At 26.7% G+C, this 23,604-nt stretch overlaps 1 protein-coding gene across 1 annotated transcript; it reads left to right on the top strand.

Annotated features, from left to right (window-relative positions):
* Positions 1 to 1,199: 1,199 nt before the first annotated feature.
* LOC100159500 (endoribonuclease Dcr-1) lies at positions 1,200 to 15,162 on the top strand. Its single transcript, XM_029485462.1, has 21 exons — positions 1,200 to 1,487; positions 1,555 to 1,696; positions 1,776 to 1,904; positions 2,348 to 3,226; positions 3,297 to 3,430; positions 3,525 to 3,756; positions 4,729 to 4,880; positions 6,636 to 6,777; positions 7,722 to 7,958; positions 8,030 to 8,209; positions 8,678 to 8,891; positions 8,953 to 9,125; positions 9,184 to 9,368; positions 9,424 to 9,677; positions 9,738 to 10,079; positions 10,299 to 10,943; positions 11,010 to 11,327; positions 11,386 to 11,606; positions 12,031 to 12,196; positions 14,294 to 14,369; positions 15,005 to 15,162. Exons 1-21 carry the CDS (start codon positions 1,312 to 1,314, stop codon positions 15,159 to 15,161), a joined length of 5,154 nt encoding a protein of 1,717 aa, XP_029341322.1. The 5' UTR covers positions 1,200 to 1,311; the 3' UTR covers position 15,162.
* Positions 15,163 to 23,604: the final 8,442 nt, after the last annotated feature.

Genomic DNA, 23,604 nt, shown 5'->3' with positions numbered 1-23,604 from the left:
TCTTTTTTCTATGAATGTCAATAAAACTTTATTTGTTGGGTAAAAAAGCTTGAAAATTTAATACAAGGCTCTACTATATTGTTACAATGACATTTGAAAAATATTAAAAATCGTAGTCACAGTTTTTTTTTATAAGTATTTAAAGTTCGAATAATTAATGCAGGTAACTCTTAGATTTGATATTACACGTTTATAAAGAACATTATCATAGACTTACTATGATATAGCCCGTTTAACTAGCAGCGCCAACCTAGCGGATATTATTACAACTACGTAAACTGTAACGAGTTGTGACCGGGAAGTCGTGTACTAATCATATTGCCGACGTCTAACCTGTTCTTTATAATCGTGCTCAATACCAAGGTTATTTTGATAAGAATTAAATATTTAATCAATTTTTCTTGTCGCAAACCACGTTTTGGAAAAATGTTTGGCACGTAAGAGTAAAGATTTCCGAAATACGTAAGTAAAATTACGAATTTATACTTTAGAAAGAACGTGTTATATGCTATATTTTGAATATATTTATGATAAACTGTATGTGCTGATGAATAGGCACCTAATTAAAACATTTGTGTTACAAAACATGCTGCTAATTTTTAATTTTGACTGAATAAAAGTTATTGACTTATTTGAATTTATATTTAATTTTTATCTTTTTGCGAATTTCAAATTTCATTGTGCGTACAATTTATGTAAAATATTTTAATAAAACAAAATTAATTTATTAAAAATATTATTCGTTAATTTGCTTTGAGTAACTTATGATAGTATGTTTAATATTATTATCATTCTTACAATGTCCAGTTGATGTTAACGTAAATTATTATCCGGTGAAATTGTGCCGGTAATAAAAATCTGTTAGCGTCAACCGACACATATCCGTACATTGCAAGAATGGCCCTTAAATATAAACTTGATATTTACTCTATATTTCATTGATTAATCTATGGAATATGTAATAAACCCTCCAATATTAAGGCTTGAAAATATTACAGGTTATTCTTGATATTTAATACAATGCTTGTACAGAATCCTAAGATTTTCTGTCTATTAATTAGTAATGTAAATATCAATCAATCCTTGGGCCCTATGATATATATTATTAAAAGTAAAAGTAGATATGTGTGTTCATATTGTCATATAGATGTACTAATAATAATTGCTTTATTCAAGATTGAGCATGTATGGGAGGATGATATATAAACTAGATATTATGCATATATATATTATTTATGTAAATTTAAAATTTTATCTTCTTTATTTAATTAGGAAGTTATAACTATCAGGATTAATTTCCAATTGATTTCAATGGCGTTAACATTTGATGATTATGTTAATACTAAAACATTTACTCCTCAAGAATACCAAGTTGAAATTCTGAGTTCAGCTAAAAACAAAAATGTAATTATTTCATTAGAAGGTATAACAAATAAGGTATTTGTTATTTTGAAACTAATTCAAGAACTTGCTTTCAAAATGCACAGGTTAGTCATCAAAATTAAAAATGTATACTAACAACAATCAAGTGATAAATGTATTCATTTTCTATAGGAAATCTGAAAAAAGAAAATGGACTTTACTTGTTTTAGAAGAAGCAGAAGTTGATCAATACATGTTTTCTATCCGGCATTTGACCGATTTAAAACCATTAGAGATCAGATCAGTAGATCATTCGGATTTTATCAATTATGATGTTTGTATTAAGTATTATATTCTTCTTTTCCAAAAAAAAAAAAATGTATTTAATATTCTGATTTTGGTTTTCCTTCCAGGTAATTGTTACTACTGAAAACTTATGCTTAGAAATATTTGAAAAAAATTGCTTACACTTCGACCAGCTAAGCTTAGCTATATTCAATAACTGCCAGAAAATAATCGTGGAAAATAGTACTTATTTTAAGGTATTTAAATTTTTTTATAAATTAGATAAATTCTTTTAAATACAGTAGAAAACCAATAAAATGGACACCATAGTAAAGAAAAATAATAAAATATTAACAGAATTTTATTAATAAGACACGTGGGTGCTTACATATTATATTTAGTATCAGGTATAGCTATAATTTTATTTAACCATGCAATTTTATATTTTGTTAAACTTATAATACATAAAAGAAAAATAAATTGAAAAATATGATAAAAGTGTTTAACATTATTTTTGAAAATTAAAAAAAAACTTTTTCATGTTTGCATATTATTTTTATAGTTAAAAAAAAGTCTTAGTTGTGAGTATGTACAATTTAACCCCTGTTGTCCTATAGGCAGGCCTAGGCTATAAAGATATGTCGTTAAATAGAGGTTTTACTTTATAGTAAAATAATACAGTTACAATTTTTTTTTTCAGATTTGTAATTTTATCAAGTCAAATAGCCAATGTAGAATTTTAGGTATTGTTCATCCATTATTTGAATTGGATTCTGATCCATTATTCATTGAAAATCAATTGAAATTTATATCACACAAATTGTTTTCGTCTATCGAGACTGCCAGTGATATTGTTTCTTTATTACGCAGCTGCTGTAAACCTAAAGAAGTTCTCATTGAATGTGCTGTCCAATCAGAAGATTTCCCCAATATTGGGATAAAATCTATCGTACAGAGTTTAACAGATTTTTTAAATGACCATAACTATAACCCTGAAAATATATATGGAGACGATGAAGAATTGCGTGAAGAATTAAAAAAAATACCCTGTCCTAAAAATGTACCCTTACAAATGATATCTGAATTTTCGGACGTTTTAAAAACTATGGGCCCATATTGCGCAGATAAAGTTGCCTTGACACTCCTGTATAGAATAGAAAATTTAAAAGTTAAAACTCCGTATGAAAGACACTATGCTTTGTTGTGCATAGTTTCTACATTATTGATTCAAATAAGAGCTAAGTTTGATAATATTTTTTATAATTATAGTAATATCGATAAAGTGCTTAAATTTAGTTCTCCACGTGTATTACGAATCATTAATACTCTAAAACAATTTAAACCAAAATCTTTTAATTCCAATAATAACCTTGCTGAAGTATGCAAAGATCAAGAAGGAAATAAAGATAAAATCATCAAATCTAAATCAGCAAAACGTAATTGTAAATTAACTAGGAGATATTATAATAAAACTCATAGAAAGCAAAGACAATCAAGAGATCCGTGTGAAGAAAATGTTTGTGCAATAATTCTCGTTAACAGCAAAATGACAGCTTCTGTTTTGTATCATTTATTTTTAGTAAGCATTGACATTTTATCAATAAAATATATTTAATTAAGTAAATATTTATCATTTTTATTTTAACTAGGATTTGAAAAACAGTAACGAAGAAGATTTTGGTTGGATCGAACCTCAATACATGGTAGATAATAATGCAGACCCAATTACTGAACCTGAAGAATTTGAAATCGAACGGAAAACTCAAGAAAATATTTTAAAAAGGTATCATTGAATAAATATTAAATAAAAATTATTTTCAATAAATTGTATCCGATTTATTGTAATTAATGATTCAATATAATAATTATTATTTCAGGTTTCGGCAAAGAAACTGTAATGTACTTATTGGAACTAAAGAATTAGAAACAGGAATTAATTTACCCAGATGTAATTTAGTAATTAATTATAATTTACCACTTTCATACAAATCATATCTAATGTCTAAAAGTAAGGCAAGAACATTAGATGCTTACTATGTTTTAATGTTTGACGAACATGCTACTTCAAAGATTTTATCTTGTTGTCAACTGTATAAGGATATTAACCAGGTAATAATTGATTTTAAATAATAGTTTTCAAGGCTAGGCAAGTTAATGACAATTTTTAACTTAATTAAATTAAGCTAAGTATTTTTTTATCAAATAAATTAAAAGTTAAGTTAATAGACATTTTTGATACATAAATTAAGTATATATTAAGTTTAGTAAATAAAATAAAAAAAATGCTTCTAAGGCTGTATCATTTCAGAAAATTGTTCATAGCAATATAGTGTAAATGTGCTTAATGTATCGTTTAATAATTTATAATTAAAAAAATCGAACATTTAAAAAATATAAAAAAATTACTATAAAAGGTTTGTATTTTACAACTAGGTTATTCAAAATATCCATTACATTTTAATAACAGCGTAAACTGTATGAACTCTGAATGTATAAATGTACAATATACACAAACACTAGTACTTATAGATAGGTGGATATTTTTGAAATAAGATTTTAATACAAAATATAATACACATATAGGTAAATAGAAATGGTCACAATTCATGATAATCGTACAATAATTGTATTAAATATTAACACATAATAAATAATAACTAATACCTAACTAATGAATAGATATTATGAGCCATGGATACATGAATTCTCTATTGATGTCTTTATACGGGCGGCTAATGTTACACTGTTACCCATATATTATTATTATTATTTAGTTCCAAATTAATATTACATATTAGTTTTTATCTATATTCTTTGAACTTATAACTTATATAAATAATATTTTTCCGGATAATATGAAAATTAAAAATTAAATTAATTGGGAATATTAAAAATAATATAAGTTGATTTTAAGTTAAGTAGATACAAATAAGTTAATTAAAACAGCAAACTGATAAATTAAAAATAACTCAACCTTTAACTTACAACGTTGTTAATTACCAGCCTAGATATTTTTACATAAGTAAACTATATTATCTTACCAAACCATAATTTGTAAAATTAAAAAATTATTTTTACTAGATGTTATTAAGTCATTGCACTTTAAAAGATATTGACATGGAAAAAGAAATCTATGCTGACAGATTTAATTGGTTTGTTTCACCATTCAAACCAGGAAAAAAGGAAGATTCAGCATTTGTGGATATGGCAACAGCCATTGGACTTGTGAATAGGTTATTAATTTATATTATCAGTTCATTACACATTTTTCATAATATTTTATTTGTGGTTATAACTTATATGTTATATTATTAAACTTACTGATCGACTCAAATGCTATTATGAAGATTGCATTATATTTCATAAAATATCTATAAACGTGAAAATATGTTATAACTAAGGCTGTGAGTTTGTAGGAAAGAGCATTTTTTTTTTTGGTGATTGTGAAATGTAGGTTTGTAAGTACATAATTTGAATTATGTAATTACGAATCCATTTATAAAATGTTTATTTTGCATTTTTTGACGTTTTTAATTTTTTAGGTCATTTTTTTGCAATTTAATGTCATATTTTTCTTTTTTAATTTTAATAAAATAAATGCATAAAAATGTTTCAAGCGAATAACATTATCCAAAATTCAACTTCAATCAATATTTTTATTCTTTCTTTTTATTAAATAAACACATTTTTATACATGTAAAATGTAATTTACTAATATATAATAACCTATAATATCAATATAAATATAAAAATTAAATTAAAACTATTTTAAATGTATTTTATACAATAATGTTTGGTATTATATATTGCATTTTTTGCATTTTAAGTGCAAATTTTATTGCATTTTTTTAAATTTTTAATGCAGTTTTTTAGTGCATTAAATTCACAGCCCTGGTTATAATTTATATAAGATGATTATTAATTCACTACAGATTCAACTCAAATATTTAAAACTCTGGTTTAAGCATAGACATATTAATAAATAGACCGTGCCTCCCACACACCTGTCTGTGGCCATCGTAAGACTAACATTATTAGAAAGAGATCAAATATATTATACAGTATATGAAAGAGTTAGGGTATAGCTTAAGAAAATCATAACAGGAAAATGTACAAATTTTATTTGTTTATGTACGATTTACTTTTGTTATAAAAATTGAATTTCAGTATTAAAAGGACGCCATATAAATATTTGTTGTCTCCATTTACAAGTGCGTAACATACAAATTTACACTATGAATATCACACGTTTAGCTCCATTAGTTTAAAAATTAATGTGAATTGACATACCTATCATGAAACTTGATGGTAAGAACATTATTTGTATTTTGGTTATTTACGATTATTCAGTTTTTAAGTGAGTTATGAGCATTTTTGTGTGGTTCAGGTTCATTCACTCAAGTTGTTAACAAACGAAGCTAAACGTGTTCTGCTGAACGTACATTTTCTATGTTACGTACTTGTGAGACAGAGACAACAAATGTCCTCTTGAATATTGAGAAAAATAGCATATTAAAATTAATTTTTCACAATATTTTTTAATAAGCCAATAAGATTTGTTAGATACCCACTTCAAATTATTAAATTTTAAGAGATTTTAAGAGATTTTAAATTTGTTGAAGTTAAACTGCTGAAATAAAGTTGTCTGGTTGTAGAGTGATACATTTTATATGGTTCATTGGCAGGGCAATACCAAACAACTATTTTTAAATAAATCGTCGTCCTTTTAATATTTAATATTTAAAAAAAAGTACACTAATGCAATCGGAATAAAAAATTGCTTTTTAAAGAATCTAAAAACTGTTAATAAAAAAAAATTATATTTATACTCTAAATATCTCTTAAATACTTTGAGAGGCATCCTAAGATAAAATTTATCTTACTCAGGCTTTGAATAATAAAAATTATTGATATTGGAGTGAAAAATGTATGTTGACATTCATGAATAATCAGACTAAATGTAATATTTGTAATATCTATAATTTCAGGTATTGTGCAAAACTACCTAGTGATACTTTTACCAAATTATCTCCAATTTGGAAGATACAATCAATAGTATATGAAAATCAACCAATGTTTGTGTGTAGCATTCGTCTTCCAATTAATTCACCTATTAAACATGAGATACATGTAAGTGTAATTACTAATAATAAAGGACCAACACGACTTATTGAGTAATTATCCGAAAAAATCTTTAAAGTTTGTTGAAAGTAGCAGTGCGATAATGGACTTTAAGCGAAACCATGTGCTTACTGGGTGGCTTTAGTGTTTTGAAGTAAATCTTAGATCTAAATAGTATGGCTGCCTTATAACTTATTAAGATAATTTTTAATATTATTAAAATAGGTCAATGTAATGTATGTGTTAAATTTGATTTCAATGATACAAAATCATTAAATACGAAAAATAATTCTGAGCAAAGACGAACTGTTGTCCCATATTATAATAATATTTTTAAAATACAAAAAATAACTAAAATAGTTATGCATTGTTTAAATATATTTTTCGTCTAAATTTTAATTTAGAATATCTGTTAAAAAATGTTGTGTTACACTATGAAATAATTATGAGAAACATTGTTTTGAATTTTCAATCCTTAGCTACAAAATTGAACATTTTATACATTTTTAACTATAAAATAATTTGCAAATTTTCGTGATTTTGATGAATTTTGTCACATTAACATGACCATAATTTTGGTGGATTATTAATAAAGATTGATTTAAGCCGACATTGTCATTCCTGTGTTGTATCTATCTCTCAATGGTACACAAAATAAGATGACAATTCACACTATTAAATTACTTTTATTAGTAAAAAACCAACTCACAAAATATGAATCTCTATGAAACGCTTGCAAACATATGAGTTTTGCTACGGACCCTCACTGCCCTTCTATGACAGTGCTTATGTCCACATTTGGTATTATTTTACAAAGTGCTGCCTCAGACATGGTATTGTCAGTTATTTTTTATTATTTAATTAGTTAGCGCATAGGTACACCATTTGTTTATTGTAATAAAACTATTATAGTATTATTTTATTTAATATTCATTTTAAACTTTTTTTGAAAGGGTCATCCAATGCCATGTGAAATTTTAGCAAAAAGAATAGCTGCATTAGAAGTATGTAGACAGATTTATTCTCAAGGTCAACTAGATGACACCCTTCAACCTATTACAAAAGAATCATTTCATGCTTTGTTCAATACTGATGAAATAATCCCAGACACTGAAGATTCCTTAATAACTTGCAAGACTAAGGATTCTATGCCTGGAACATATAAACGCCGCCAACACTATTATAAAAGAGTATAATTAATAATATAAACATCTAATTGTGTTTTAAAATAATTTCTAAAAAACTGTAAAATTTTTGTTAGACTGCTGAGGCACTGAATGATTGTAGACCAGTTGAAGGCAAGCCTTGTCACTTGTATGCTATATTATTAAATATTACTTGTCCTATACCAGAACAAGAAAATACTAAAAGTCGAAGGATTCATCCGCCCGAAGAATCCATTCATGGGTTTGGTATACTTACAACGAAACATATTCCAAGTGTAAGTAAATATTAGTAAACAAAAATAAAATATGTGTTTATATATATGCAGTAAGTCTTTGTCTAACATTGTGGTTAGGTTCCTTATTACTTCTAAGTGTTAAGCGAGAAAAAGACAAGTGGGACACTTTTTACACTCAATTGAAATATGTAATACGTAATAATAAATTATCTTAAGTAATAGATGACAACTGTATAGTGCAGGATAGGAAAAGTATTGTTAAATAATTTATTATTGATCAAATTAAGTCTTTAAGTGCGTATTTACTTCATGTAAGGTCGACTAAAATTAAATAACATAAAATTCGATATTGAAAACGATTTTATACTGTAATTGTTGCATTGTTGAACAGAACACAAGGAATTTAAATTCCATGGCGTTATAGCGAACAAAATTCAACAATTACTCATTGTATATAATATTTAATTGAACAATAAATTATAACTGGGAAATTAAATCACTTTTTAGATTCCGGCATTTCCCATATATCCTCGATGTGGTGAAGTATACGTGCGGCTAAAACGAATTAAAACAGATATGTTTCTAACACAACATCAATTGGATAATATAGCTACATTTTTAAATTATACATTTTCCAATGTACTATGTTTTAAAAAATGCCGTGTGGAATTTAATCCAACTACTACTCACAATTGTTATTATATTGTGCCCACTCTTAGAGGTTGTATAAATCAAAATATCGATGGTGATACAATTAATAAAATGTATTTGATATATTGTAGATGCAAGTGGATCAATAGATGTTGATTGGAAAATCCTAGATAATGTGCAAACATTTAGAGATAATAAACTAAGTATTATAACTAATGAAGATAGAATACATTTTCAACCTGATATTGAAGTATTAAAAGATGCTGTTGTTACACCTTGGTATAGAAATCAGGAACAACCCGAGGTATTGTGCCAAACAATTTTAATAATTAAACATTTATTTATTTTATTTTTCTGTTTAGTATTTCTACGTAGAAGAGATTTGTACACACCTTAATCCAAAATCACCATTTCCTGATCCTACAGAAAAATATAAAACATTTGAAGATTTCTATTATCACAAATACAGTTTAAAAATCCAAAATCTAGAACAACCTCTTTTGGATGTTGATCCTACTTCTGCCAGACTAAATTTTCTTACACCAAGGTTTGCTAGTATACATAAATTTCTAAATCTTTTTTTATATTGTTAACGTTTTCAGGTACATGAATTGTAAAGGTGAATATTTACCTACAAGTAGTGATGCAACTAAAAGAGCTAAACGATATGATTTAAGTCATAAACAAATTCTTGTTCCAGAGCTTTGTAATATACATTTATTTCCAGCATCAATGTGGCGTGACGCTGTTTCTTTACCATCTATATTGTATCGCATTAATGCTTTATTGTTAGCTGATGAAATTCGTACTATTGTTGCCAAGGATACATCTTTAGGATTGGTTAACTTAAGTTTTGGTATAAGGCAATAAAAATACTAAATATTTTCCCCGTATTAATTGTTTTTAAATTTCATAGATCACATCTGGAAACCTTTAGATTTTGGATGGCCTATAAAAGATGTATTAATAAGAAGAAAAGAACAAAAAGAAATTAGTACAATAAAAGTTATTGAACCAGTTGAAACTGTTAAACGATTTATAGATGAAGTAGAAAAAGAAGAAAAGATAGATGAATTAAATGACCCTAATTGGATGGAGATAGGGACATGGTCTAATGATATGGCTGACTTTGCAATGAATAATATTGATAATACAACAAAAGAAAGGTATTCATATCCAAATAGTTTGATGATTCAAAGCAATAGTGAATCAAGCACATTCAGTGATGTTGAATCAGATGATGGAATTCAAGTTAATGGTTTATGCGTAGAATTTAAAAATACTTATTTGGCTGAAGCTGTGAATAAAAATGATTCAAAAACAAATAAATTATTTTTTTTCAAAAATAATGAAACTTCTCATTCATGGACTTGGAATGATCATTTTCATTCAGTAACTGAATATAATTCTAATCAACAAGATGAACAAATTATAAATTTAATTTACAAAAAAAATGATGAAATTATTATAAATCGAGAAGTAAAAAGTAGTTCCAATATCGATAGCTCATCTTTATTAAAATTACCATGGGAATTAAATTCAAACACTGGTTATGGACTTTCAGACATAAATATTTTATTGAATAATACTTCATTTATGCCTGAAGATGATAAATGTATTAAAAATGAAATATATAAAAATAATAAAACAATTGATAGTATCAATGAAGTTAATGATTTACAAACTGAAACATTTAGTTTTGATTTTCAGCCAGACTTAAATTATCATCCAGGACCAAGTCCTAGTATTTTACTTCAAGCACTAACTACAGCAAATGCAATTGATGGATATGATTTGGAACGTTTGGAAACAATAGGAGATTCGTTTTTAAAATATGCCGTTACCGCTTACTTATACTGTACACACAATAATGTTCATGAAGGAATACTGAGCGATCTTAGATCAAATCATGTCAGTAATTTGAATTTGTATCGTCTTGGTAAATTAAAAATGTTTGGTGAACGTATGATATCTACAAAATTTGAGCCCCGTAGTAATTGGCTACCACCTTGTTATATTGGACCACATAAGTTAGAAAAAGCCGTCATTAATTCTAATATATCAATTACTCAACATATTACTAATGACAAAAGTATTGCTGACTGCGTAGAAGCTTTAATTGGTATAGTATATATAATTATCATTCCGTATAATCACCAACTTTTTCTTAAAATGTTTTCTTTTATAGGTGCTTATTTGATATCTTGTGGTACTCGTGGTGCATTACTATTTATGTCTTGGCTTGGCATAACAGTATTAAATACATTAGATGATTCAAAATTAGGTTATCTCAAACTGCCGCCTTCTCCACTTCTACGTAATGTTAATGATCCTGAAGGTGAATTAACAAAGTTAATGGATGGATTTGAATCTTTTGAACAACATTTAGGATACTATTTTCAAGATCGTAGTTATCTATTACAAGCAATGACTCATGCTTCTTATTATCCCAATTGTTTAACAGATTGTTACCAACGATTAGAGTTTCTGGGTGATGCAGTTTTGGGTACATAAAAAATAATAAAATATTTGTTTTTAATTCTAAATCGAATTTAAAATTTTAGATTATTTAATTACACGGCATTTATATGAAGACAAAAGAAGACATCCACCTGGAGCTTTGACAGATCTTCGTTCAGCACTAGTTAATAATACAATATTTGCATCCCTTGCTGTTAAAAATGGTTTTCATAAGTATTTAAAACATTTATCTCCGGGTTTGTCTGAAGTTGTTTATAGATTTGTAGCTATCCAAGAAGAGAATGGTCATACTATTGATGAAGAGGTACATAATTATTTTTCAAACATATTTATTTAATATAATATATATTTTCGATTAAAATTTTATTTTAGTGATTCATATTTATGGATAAAAGTTGTGCTTAAAAAAGACTATGACTTCTGTAGATATATAAATGATAAAATATGATACTTTATAGAAATTATTTAAAATTTAAGCTACATGGAATTTTTAAAATAGTATTTATATTTTATGTATTGAGTTATTTAAGACTAACATTTTAATTCAATATTACTATTATTATATTCAATCATTTTCAATAATAATTTCTTATCAATACTAGATCTCCACTCAAAATAAGTTTTTATAACTGCTCTTAAATATTATAATGCTTCATTGACCTAATTTTGAGTGCTAGTAGTGGTGCAACATCTTAATAGACTATCTAAGCTTTTAAAACCATTTTTAGTTCTGTTTCTCGGGAGAAGATGATTTTGAAGATGCTGAAGATGTTGAGGCACCGAAAGTCCTTGGTGATATTTTTGAATCAGTTGCGGGTGCAATTTATTTGGATAGTAATATGTCATTAGATGCAGTATGGAAAGTTTATCATAAAATAATGGAAAATGAAATAAGTAAGATTACATATTTTAAGTATCTAAATAATATATATATTTTTTTTAACTAATAACTTCAAAAACATGTATTAAATTATGAACAATTCGGATTATTCAGTATATTTTAAATAATTTGTATACCCTAAGTTAGTAGGTATAGCCAAAAAAAACCTAGTATTAAGTATTTAAAAAAGTATATAAAATAATAACAAAATAAATACTTTTTATGTAATTATTTGTTTTTGCTAAATAAAATAATATTATTGTTATATAATAATATTATGTAACAAATATTATGAGATAAATACATAATAAATATTTTCTCTAAACAGGTCTTTAATAATGAATACCTATTGGCTATTAATTATCTACTGTCAGGGTTGTATTTGAACATTTTGCAACATTTTACACCGTGTAACATATTTTTCCCCAAAATAAAAAGAATTTTTTTAAAATGTAAGGTATTACTATTATTTTGTGGAATAAATACAATTTACAAAATGTATAAGTAAAAACAAAGTTAATACAATGATTTCTTTATAAGCGTTTTATATTTTTTTCTTATTATAAAAAAATTAATTGTTCATAATATTGAAATAATTAAGTAGTTATACTAGTTGTAGTGTATTATAATATATTACTATATACGGTGTCCCGTGAGGATTACCCATTGGTCGTAGAGGGGGACTCGCCTCTCAGACAAAAATTGGTTTTGTGCTGTTTTCCCTATAAACTAAAAATATAATTAAAAATCATCTGACTAATGAAAATGTAATGTTGAAACTTCAAAATTAAAAAAAGTTAAATTCTATAAAATGGGTATCTTCAATGTTTCAAAAATAAAAATAAATTGTTTAACTTTTTTATCAAAAAATGTAATTTTATTAAAAATAAAATATATGCAGACATTGTTTTTTTTGAGTTTGATAAAAAAAAAAAAAACAGATTTATGATAAGTTTACTATCTCAGGAGATATCTTAATGGGTAAATCCTCGCGGGACACTGTGTATATTACTATCAAAAAAATATATACACTGAAAAAAAATGTATTATTTCCTACCCAATTTATTTTATTACATTTTTTCTGATCTCAATTTTATTATTATCTAGGTACATTTCGATATTAAAATAAAGTGATAATTTTGTCAACATCTGCTTTACCTACTTGTTATTTCTTATTCAATTGTAATTAAAACATCTTTCTTGGTTAGTTGGTTCATAGTTGACTTTCCATAATATGTTTTGTAATTATTAATATTTTTGTCTGATAAATTGGATGGTTTTTATACTGGCCTAAGTCAATTTTTGTTGGTTTTCAATAGAGCCAAATAATGTCAAAATTATTATTTTTTCAGTAAATATTATTTTATTTTTATTTATCTTTTAATTATATTTGTACATGTTTTTTAGTATGTATTGTTGTGTATTGTTAATATGAATAATGACACAAACGTATATTATAGTCTTTTATTGTCGAAAGTATAAATCGTAATGACGTATATTAAAATTGTCTAATTGCTAATGACCGATGGACAATCCCCACCGATCGTAATATGTTACTTATGATTATTATTATTAATATAAACGTTTAGTATACAATATAAATGCTGAATATGCAACATGTATATAAGTCTATAATTTTTAAACTATTTTAATGTATAGGTATAAAATAAAAACAACATAAATATATTATTTTAATACAACCACGACATTGCTACCATTCGTCCGAGGGTAAAGTTTCACCCAACACAATTCATGTATAAAAAAAAATTCAAAATATGAATTGTGCCCCTTCTCATAAAAACCATCCAATTTATGAAACCAAGATTTACATTATTGAGTTGTAATAATTACTTTTAATAGAAGGTTATTATAACTACTAAAATTAATAATATAAATTTAATTATTTTTATACAATTAGTACACAATATTAATATGTCAATATACATTTTCCGCTCTCTATATGGACTAAACAATTTTCTGCCTATCAGTTTTTTAGAATATTAGGTAGTTATAGAATCAATTACTATAATAACTAATAACTAGGTACTATTTATTTTATTACATATTTTTACTTCAATAAATAAAATATTTGCAATATATTTATGTTATAGAACAGTTTAGTAAAAACGTACCAATATCTCCTGTCAGGGAGCTTCTAGAATTAGAACCAAATACTGCTAAATTTAGGTAAGTAACATTTAAAAAATATAATTAAAAACATAGTGGTTAGTGAATGGTATGCTGCATATTATCATAAAATATACATAATGTGGACCATTTTTTTTTCGATTACATCATATTATGTGGATGGCGTGAACTTAGGTCAAATATTATACTCCATAATATACTTTTTTAGTGGGATTTATTTTGTTAGCAATAGACATCACTCATAGACATTTTTTTTGTCTGCTTATTTGTTACATTTTCTATTTTTAGAACTTAATATATACAATTTTTGGCCAATAAATATTATCTTATCTTATCTTAATTGCATGGGAGAGGATCTGAGGTTTTGTTATAGTTAGTTATTTCAAACCTATTTTGACTAAATTTTTTAATTATTTAAAATTTGAAGTATTAATATTATGGAATAACTATTCCTATTGTTACTTATTTGTAAAAAATTTATCATGACATAACTTAGAGTCAAACAACGTTTAACCTAAAAATATTTTGGTAGACAGATGAAGCTAATTTGTGCCATTAAAAAAACAATTTATTGTCTGTAAAGTATATGCATATAATCTGATATACAGAAAATGTATTAAGTTATTAGAATATTGAATATTATAAAATATGGATTTTTTTTTTATTATTTCTAGTAAACCTGAAAAATTGGTGGATGGTCGACGTGTCCGGGTTATAGTTGAAATACTTGGCAAAGGAGTATTTAAAGGCATTGGTCGTAATTATAGAATCGCAAAATGCACAGCAGCCAAATGTGCTTTAAATCATCTAAAGGAAAAGATAAAGAAATAGATTATAGTCTACATACTTTACATTGTACAGTATTTATAAAAAAACAAGTACATTAACCTTTTAACGAGTAAATATTAGTTTGAATAGATTGATCAGAGTGAATTGTTTTTATAAAAATATCGGTATTTTGCTTAAAGTAAAGATGTAATTTGTTTTAAAATAGTTAAGACGTCAATTATTGACATCCTGTGTTTTTAATCAATAGAAAGCACATTTACTACCTACATATTTCTTCATTACATACATATTGGTAATATCAGCATAAACATTGTTAAAGACAGAAACAATCTATCAATTTTAAGAAAAAACGTCAATTGATGACTTTACTCTTGAAAGGGTTAAGTGATACCTGTGAAAGTACAAAATTTATTTTATAATTAATAAGTTACTGAATTCAATTATTGATTATTTTAATATTTATATAAATTATTTTAATTATATTTGAAATACCTTAATTTTTATTCAATAAAAGTATACATTTTTTGTATAAAAATATTAAATTATTAATCATTTGTTTTTCCTCTTTTTGTTTAATATTTTAGGTTTTGAGCATACCAATCAAAGTATTGATTATGCAATAATGTATGTTTTTTTTTTTTTATGAAAACTTTTTTGTAGAAAAAATGTCTTTATGTACATTTCATGTAGCATATTATTTAGTAACAAGATTTTAGTTGGTACTTTTGAGAGGCCAAAATAAAATTAGTTATAATCGGGAAAAACTGAAGAGAAATATAAACATTTGTTAATAACATTTGAAAAAAAAAAACATTGTAAAATTAATACATTCATTGCTCCACTCAAAATCAAAAATAATTGGATTAATAATGCGTTGAGTCTGTGATTACCCGTATATTATATAATACAGTCAACTCGCGATATAACGAATATCGATATAACGAAAATCTTGATATAACGAATAAAACTACCGGTCCCTTGAAAATATCGCGGTATAATATAATTTCGATTTAACGAATTTTTTTCTCGGTCCCTTGAAATTCGTTATATCGCGAGTTGACTGTATTTTAATATCATACCATTATTATCATGACGTTATGTTGTTCGTGAATCTTGAAAAAGACGTGTGAATTCCTAGATGTCTACCTATATCGTAAAACGTTATTTTTTATCCATATTAGATATATCATCTACTGACATCAATTGTCTAGTAATATAATAAAATATGGTGAATCAAGTTATGATAATTTGTTAAAATTTAAAAAAAGACTGTATAAAATACAAACAGAAGAGCAATTTAATACATTTTTAGCAACAGCAGGAAACATATTCATGATCTCTTAGACATAGAGATGGATCATCAATCAAAGTACAACCAACTGCAATAGCTAGGAGAAGACCGGTGGATTACTAGAAGAAGTAAACGTGTGTTTGCAGATACAATTGAGATACAAGATACAAATATAACAATAACAATTTTAACAATAGCGTATTTTACTTTAAGTAGACCAGCAACAACTGATAGTAACCATCGCGAAAATAAGTTCAGAAATTTACTGCATAACATTAGAAATTGTGTGACTAATGCAAAACACATTAATTAAAGTATATTATGTATAAATATTATTTATAATCGTATTAAAATATAATATGATCAAAAGATATATAATATACAATAATATGTTAAATAATTTCTATTCTAGTTTTCCTATTAAATTCTATTAAAGGTAATCAAAAGATATATAATTTATATTATAATAAAAACAAAAATAAATAATTTGATATTATATTTTTTAAGCAACAGAAAATATGCAGATTGAAAAAGAATACAATCCCAATTTAGAAGAACATGATTGTTTATTCATATTAGATGATATTACACAGAAATTGTCTAATAATATAAAAATATTATATACTATAATAGTAGGAGTTACATGATCAAAAGATATAATATACAATATGTAAAAAAAAAAAAATAATTTGGTATTATATTTTGTATGTAAATAAATAATATTATAAAAATATAACATAATTGCAATTTGGCGCTTAATATATGTCAGAATGTTTATTTAAATCTGTAATTTTTTACAAAACTGTAAATTGCAATTAATTATATTATATTTAAATCAATTTTAATAACTAGATGTCTAGATAAACTTCGACATGCGATTTTTTACAAACACTGTCTCTTATATTTTAATATACCGTCAATCGAGGTGACTTGGAACTACGAGGTGAGATGTAACAATTTGGTTTTTGTTTAAACATTTAAAGATATCTATCAGGGTATTTAATATTATAGTTTAATTGTACCTCCATTAAAATTAAAAAATATGTTTTTCATATTTATGACTATAAATGTTATCTTCAACCATGCGATTGGTCTAATCATTACCTCCGAAAAAAATAGCCAAACATTTTTCATGATCACAGGGATTTTATCATTGCTTTCAAAAGTGCTTTAGATTTTAGTGATAGATGTCGAGTTTAGGGGGTTGTATATTTTATATACATTAGGATACTTCAAAAGAAGAATATTATAACTGAAAGTTTAAAAAAATATATTCCTAATTGTATAGCTGTAGTTTTATTTTTTTTTGTAAAAAAATCGAAGGGTGACTTGTAACATCATAAAAACGCATACAATGCATAAACTGCAGTTTAGCTTCTAAGTGATCTTTTGAAATTTTTTTTTTCTAAATGTGTGTTTTTGCATGCTTAATTTTATGATATTTTTTAAAAAAGTCCCTGTTTCTTCATTTGGTAATATTATGATAAAAAAACTTTAATTGCTTATTTTTTTATTAACATTAAAAGTAAGTAAGATAGGTAAATTCTAATTTCACTAAAATTTTAAGCATGTAAACATTTTTAAATATTTTGGTACAAGTCAACTCTAATGTTCTTGAATTGAATTTTACGTTGAATGTTCATTTTTTTTACAAGTCACCTCAAATAAAACATGTTTTTTTATTTTTTTTTAAGCGAGTTTTTATCAAAAAACTAAATCGAAGGTTTTATTCTATTCATTAGACATATGCGGAAATAAATATAATTTTTCTAGCCCAGTGCGATTTTTTGTAAGCTAAGAAAATACTAAGAAGTATGTCAAAATCGTTTCAAGTCACCTCGATTGATAGTACCTAATGATAATATTATCTTCTGCGCATTTTTCTCCAACACAAAATATTTTACACCCGGTGAGGCCATGTCGAACAGACGGACCGCGCTTACAGGGTGATTCGTAATCATGGCCACTCCTCCCCCGCATTTAATCATTTCGATATTTTTAAATATTTTAAGTATACTAAAAAATCATAATGTTTAGTACTTACTTGTACCATTTGAATTGTGTTCTGTGTTGATATGGATCAATGACAATTATTGTATTAGGATGCTTTTTTTTCCAAATGGTTACCTACCCTCATTAGTTGTGAGTTTTTTTTTTAGAAGATAATTTTTAGAAAATGTTGAAACATTCAAAACGAAATTCAGATGAGTACCTAGTTCTGAACTTGTTAAACTAACGATAGTATAATCCTCAAATATAAAACATGACGTAATATTCAGTTAAATAGGTAAGTACCTACTTGTTATACTCAGGTCTCAGACAATTCTTACAAGTTATAATATGCCGATATTTTAATATTAATTACAAAAATGTTCCGATAATCATAGTTTTACCTTGTACTACATTTCGGATTTTTTTTTATATGGACAATGTTATAATGTTATCAGCATTACAGTAGTTAAACTTAAGGTTTAATAATTCAGAAGCTAAACTCGTTTGAATTTTAGTTTTTATTGGTACCTATAAATCTGAACTAATAAAAGAACTTGTTCTGGAACCAGAACCTTTAAAATATTAAGAAACGAAACCGGAACAGAAATCTTAAATAAAGCACCGTAACCAAACATGAATTTCTTAATGAAATCGGTTCTTTTAAGTTCAAAAATAAAATTACTTTATTTATCATAATCTAATGGTATTATTGTTTCGTGTGTAGAGTAATGTATATGATCATATTATTATAAGTTTCCTATTATTTTTCATACCATTAATTGAACCCGCATTCCGGATAGGTATTTAAAATTCTTATACTTTTCGGTAGCTGGTATTTAAATTATCTGGAGCCCGTACCGGAATCATTTGGAACCAATACTTTAATTTTTTTTATCAAAAAACTAGAACCGAACTGGAACTGTTATTTTATTTTGCTCGAGAACCAGTACCGGAACCGCGCGCGATAAATTTAAAAGGTTGCAATCCCTGGACTTTAAACATGTTTACGGTTCCGAATATAATATTATATTCGTCGAAATCGCGTGGGCGAGCATAAGATCGGGTGTATCACCCTGTATACAAAACTGTAGACACAATTTATTATTATTACACCGTCGCGTCGTCGCCACGCAGCACAATACGTAAACCTTTTAATATAGTCTTTTGTCGTCCGTCCACCCGACCGGCATGTATTATACTCTTATTTTAATAATAATAATAATATATTGCACACATAAGGACACCTGTGTACGAAAATCCGAAACACGTCGTCGTCGTCCCCGGCGAGCATGCACCGATCTCGGGGCGATAAAATAATAAAATAAATATAAATCCGATATGAGCGCGTGTACCTAAAAACTGCATTAATTGTACCCGGTAGCAACTTGCGGCTCTCTGTCGTTGTTGTCGTCGTCGTCGAGCAGCAGCAGTGACCATGTGCACCGTTGACGCGGAAAAGACTGTAGTATCACCCGAACCCGACGCCGACGGGTCGACGACGGATACGAAATAATAATATATTATCACGTTCGTATAATTCTGTAATCCGTCGTCGACCCGCTTGACCCTATAATATATTGTAATATTATACGGACTACGAGTGGGATGGGCTGCTGCGGCCAGTGTGACGGACTGGCCGGTGTGCCACTATTCTATAGCTACCAGCATGAACGTTTTGGGCCACTAGCAAATATATCTATAATTTGCATTTTTTTTCTTTCATTCTATAAATAAATGCAATATATTGCAAGTTGCATCTTGCAAACCATTGGCTTGCAACGCCATGTAGCGTGTGCTTACCGTGGTGGCGGTACTAATCACAACTGCCGGAACAATTACAAACAATATAATAATTTGTTATGATTTTATGAGTAATTTGTTACATTGTAGTTTTTAATAGTATTTCATTTTTTTCGGTATTTTAAATTGTATTTACAAATGGAAAAAAAAGTATTTAAGGGGTGGTGCAGAAAAAGCACGTTTAAAACGTGCTGCACTATTAAAACAAGCCGCAAATAATCCAAAACAAATGAAATTATTTCATTTTTCTTAGATTTTGTCTGAAAGTTATTGTACTTAAATTATTACGATTTAATTAATGTTTAAATAAATCGGTATTTTGGTGAATAAAACGGAGACAATAATTATTGAAAGTGACTCTGAGACCACATCAGCGTTAATGTCTAAACTGTTGTCAAAATATTAAATATTTCAATTTATAAACTGTGCTAATTTTTATAAGCTGTGTTTTATATTAAATCAAATTTATCATATTGATTATAATATTAAATATTTATGTTATGTTTTCTTTAATAATTTGTACAAGATTTTAGCAAGAGTTATATCGATTACAATATTTACTATTTAGATATTAAACATTATATTATACATTTGTACATCATCAATAAATTAACAAATAATTATTATTTAGTATAAAAGATAATTTTGGCCACAAAACATAGGCCTGTAATCACAATTGAAGTAAACATTATTTTTGTTTTTTTCTTTTTTTTTGGGGGGGGGGGAGGATATACGTTTAGTAATTGGGCCGCTAATGAACTTGGAATAGTGGGCCGGACCCTTTCCAGTCCGCCTCTGGCTGCGGCTACTGTTGGTACGAAGATCCCCCTAAAGGTGGTAAAGGCAATTTTTGAAAAATTATTTCGTAAAAAAAAGATTGTTATTATCATTATGATGACATTCCTACCTATATTTAACAGGTGTTGTCTCTTTTATTAGGCCGAAACGACGAGGCGAAAAGCAAGACTGGGCATTAACTGGTTAAAAAGTTAAAGTTAAGTTACAAAATTAATTTAATTTTAATTTTTAACTTAACTAGTTACTTTTGGCCTTTCATTAATTTAACTGTTAACTTACTAAATGTATTTTTGAATTAACGTGAAATTAACGAATTATTTTTTTATTTTAAGTACCTAGTAACTAGTAAGTTAAGTTGATTTATTTTGTTTTTAATTTTTTAAATATTAATATAAATGATGTTATACACCATACACATGAAATATGTTTACTTTAGGGCGAGAAAATGTTTAGAAAATATAGTCAATAATAACATACATAATGGCTGATGTAGACGAACCTAATAATTAGTAATAATAACGTCAAGCTTATTTCGTCGTTCCATGTTAAAATCCATATTGTACAGTGTACACTTTACAGTGTATTGTATAATAATACATAATGGTATTCATAAATATATTTGCCAAATATTAAGTCAAATGAAACCACAGAAACTAAGTTGGTTAATGAACAAAGACACAATGTAAATTTCTTCGTTATTATTGCTGTTATTAATGATTATATTATTAAATAGGTACCTTTAAGTATCAGTATTCAGTAATTATTATATAATAAGGTAAAATTAATAAAAAAAAGAAAATTGCTAATGAAAAAAATTAATTTTAAAACTAAATGGATTAAATTACTTTATTTAGTTGACTTAAATGAATGATTGTTATAATCTTGATAGTGCTGCAATACATCAATGAATAACAGTTTATGCATCCTACGGTATTTTAAATGATAATAATATAAGATCGTGGACACACACGATCCACAACAATTAAATTCTACAATTTGAATACCTACCTATAGGCTATATAATTGTGTGGGCTATCCATCATACCCAAGTTTATGCAGTAATAATAATACTGAAGACGCATATTAAATTAAAAACAGAGAAGTCCAATACCGATTCAAAATATAACCATTAATTAAAATCAACTCGTTTACAACTTAACTTAATTACTTTAAAATAACTTAACTTAACAAGTTAAAAAAAATCGTTAACTTGCCCAGCCTTGATAATTTGTTCTACAAGACTTGTACGTTGTGCTGGTTTAAAAAATTTGCTTACAGGTACCCAATTCTACGTAGGTATATGAAAATGAACCCTCTTGAGTAGACGGCATCGGCCTTACCTAAAACTAAATTATTCAAGCATCTTATTGTATCTAGCATATTTATTCTGAATGTTTTTTCTTCTATGACTATATAACTAATGAGTTTTCCCTCGAGTTTTCCTTCATAGTATTCAAATGTGTTCACTACTATATAATAATATTTTCCAATCATATTCGTTGACCTTGTAAATGGTGATTATAATAAAGTCATATAATTTTAATATCAGCTCTATTAAATGATTTGAATCGCGATGATCGTCGAAAGACCACTAGCACTATGATATGTGCTTTTTATAGGCTGTTCAATAACGTCTTCAATACCATCAAGTACCTATTATATGGGAATGAAATAAATTTTGCACCCTATATAAAGTGCATAATAATAATAATATTAATAGAATAATATTATGATGTAGGTGCACCGGAAAATAAAACACGTCACGTCAAATATTATAATAACATACTAAGGTATTTTTTTTTTGCAAATGTTTTTTGTCCGTATTATACAATACACCGACACAATACACCAACAATAACAATACACCGACGATTACTGGTGAATAAAGTTCGACGCGTGTCTGAAATAATTTTTATTTACGCTTGCAAATAACGAAGTTTTCAGTTATTTCGCACGTGTACAGCTCGAAAATGAAAAGTACCTATTTCATCTCAAAATCGTTTGTTGTTCCGTCGTCTTATTACGAACAAGTCGGATAAAATATTAACATGCGTCCGGTTTAGGGCATATTTTAGCGGTTCTGTAGTCAAAAGTAAGATCTAGTATAACAAATTTAATTGTTTATTAATTCGTAGATTTTTGTCTCCTGTTTTTATAATTAGTCACTTAACGAGGGAAATATCCTCTCTTATGAGGGCTGCTACGCTTCTCTGTGAGTAATTAAATCCTTTTTGATTTCTCGGGGTGCACGTTTTCACTGAAAGTGTAAGCTCTTAAAAACATATAACTGTTGTTGTCGGGTTGGAGGAAAATCACTATAAAATAGTAAAGGGCCTAAATGGCTGCCCTGAGGAACACCTGATAAGACAGGATAATCATCAGAAACATAAGACATAATTTTAACTACTTGAGTACGATCAGAAAGATACCTACGAAAATAACCATTGTAAAAAGTTCCCACCTATACCAAGAATTTTTAATTTATGATATAGTAAATTATGATTTACCTTATCAAACGCCTTTTGAAAGTCCGTATAAATAGTATCCACTTGGAAGCCTTGTTCAAGAGCTTTTCCAAGATAATTATGATATAATAATAAATTA

The sequence above is a fragment of the Acyrthosiphon pisum genome, chromosome X (assembly GCF_005508785.2).
Source record: "Acyrthosiphon pisum isolate AL4f chromosome X, pea_aphid_22Mar2018_4r6ur, whole genome shotgun sequence".
In the NCBI taxonomy this organism is placed as follows: Eukaryota; Metazoa; Arthropoda; class Insecta; order Hemiptera; family Aphididae; genus Acyrthosiphon; species Acyrthosiphon pisum.
Note: the sequence above shows the minus strand (reverse complement) of the source record. Positions and strands in the feature narration are given on the sequence as shown.

What these genes read in the sequence shown, in the direction of transcription:
- LOC100159500 (XM_029485462.1), top strand. Translation starts at nt 1,312, where the DNA reads ATGGCGTTAACATTTGATGATTATGTTAATACTAAAACATTTACTCCT. An exon ending in CTGCGTAGAAGCTTTAATTG is followed by an intron (nt 10,944 to 11,009) that starts GTATAGTATATA and finishes TTTCTTTTATAG; the next exon opens with GTGCTTATTTGATATCTTGT. An exon ending in TCTGGGTGATGCAGTTTTGG is followed by an intron (nt 11,328 to 11,385) that starts GTACATAAAAAA and finishes TTAAAATTTTAG; the next exon opens with ATTATTTAATTACACGGCAT.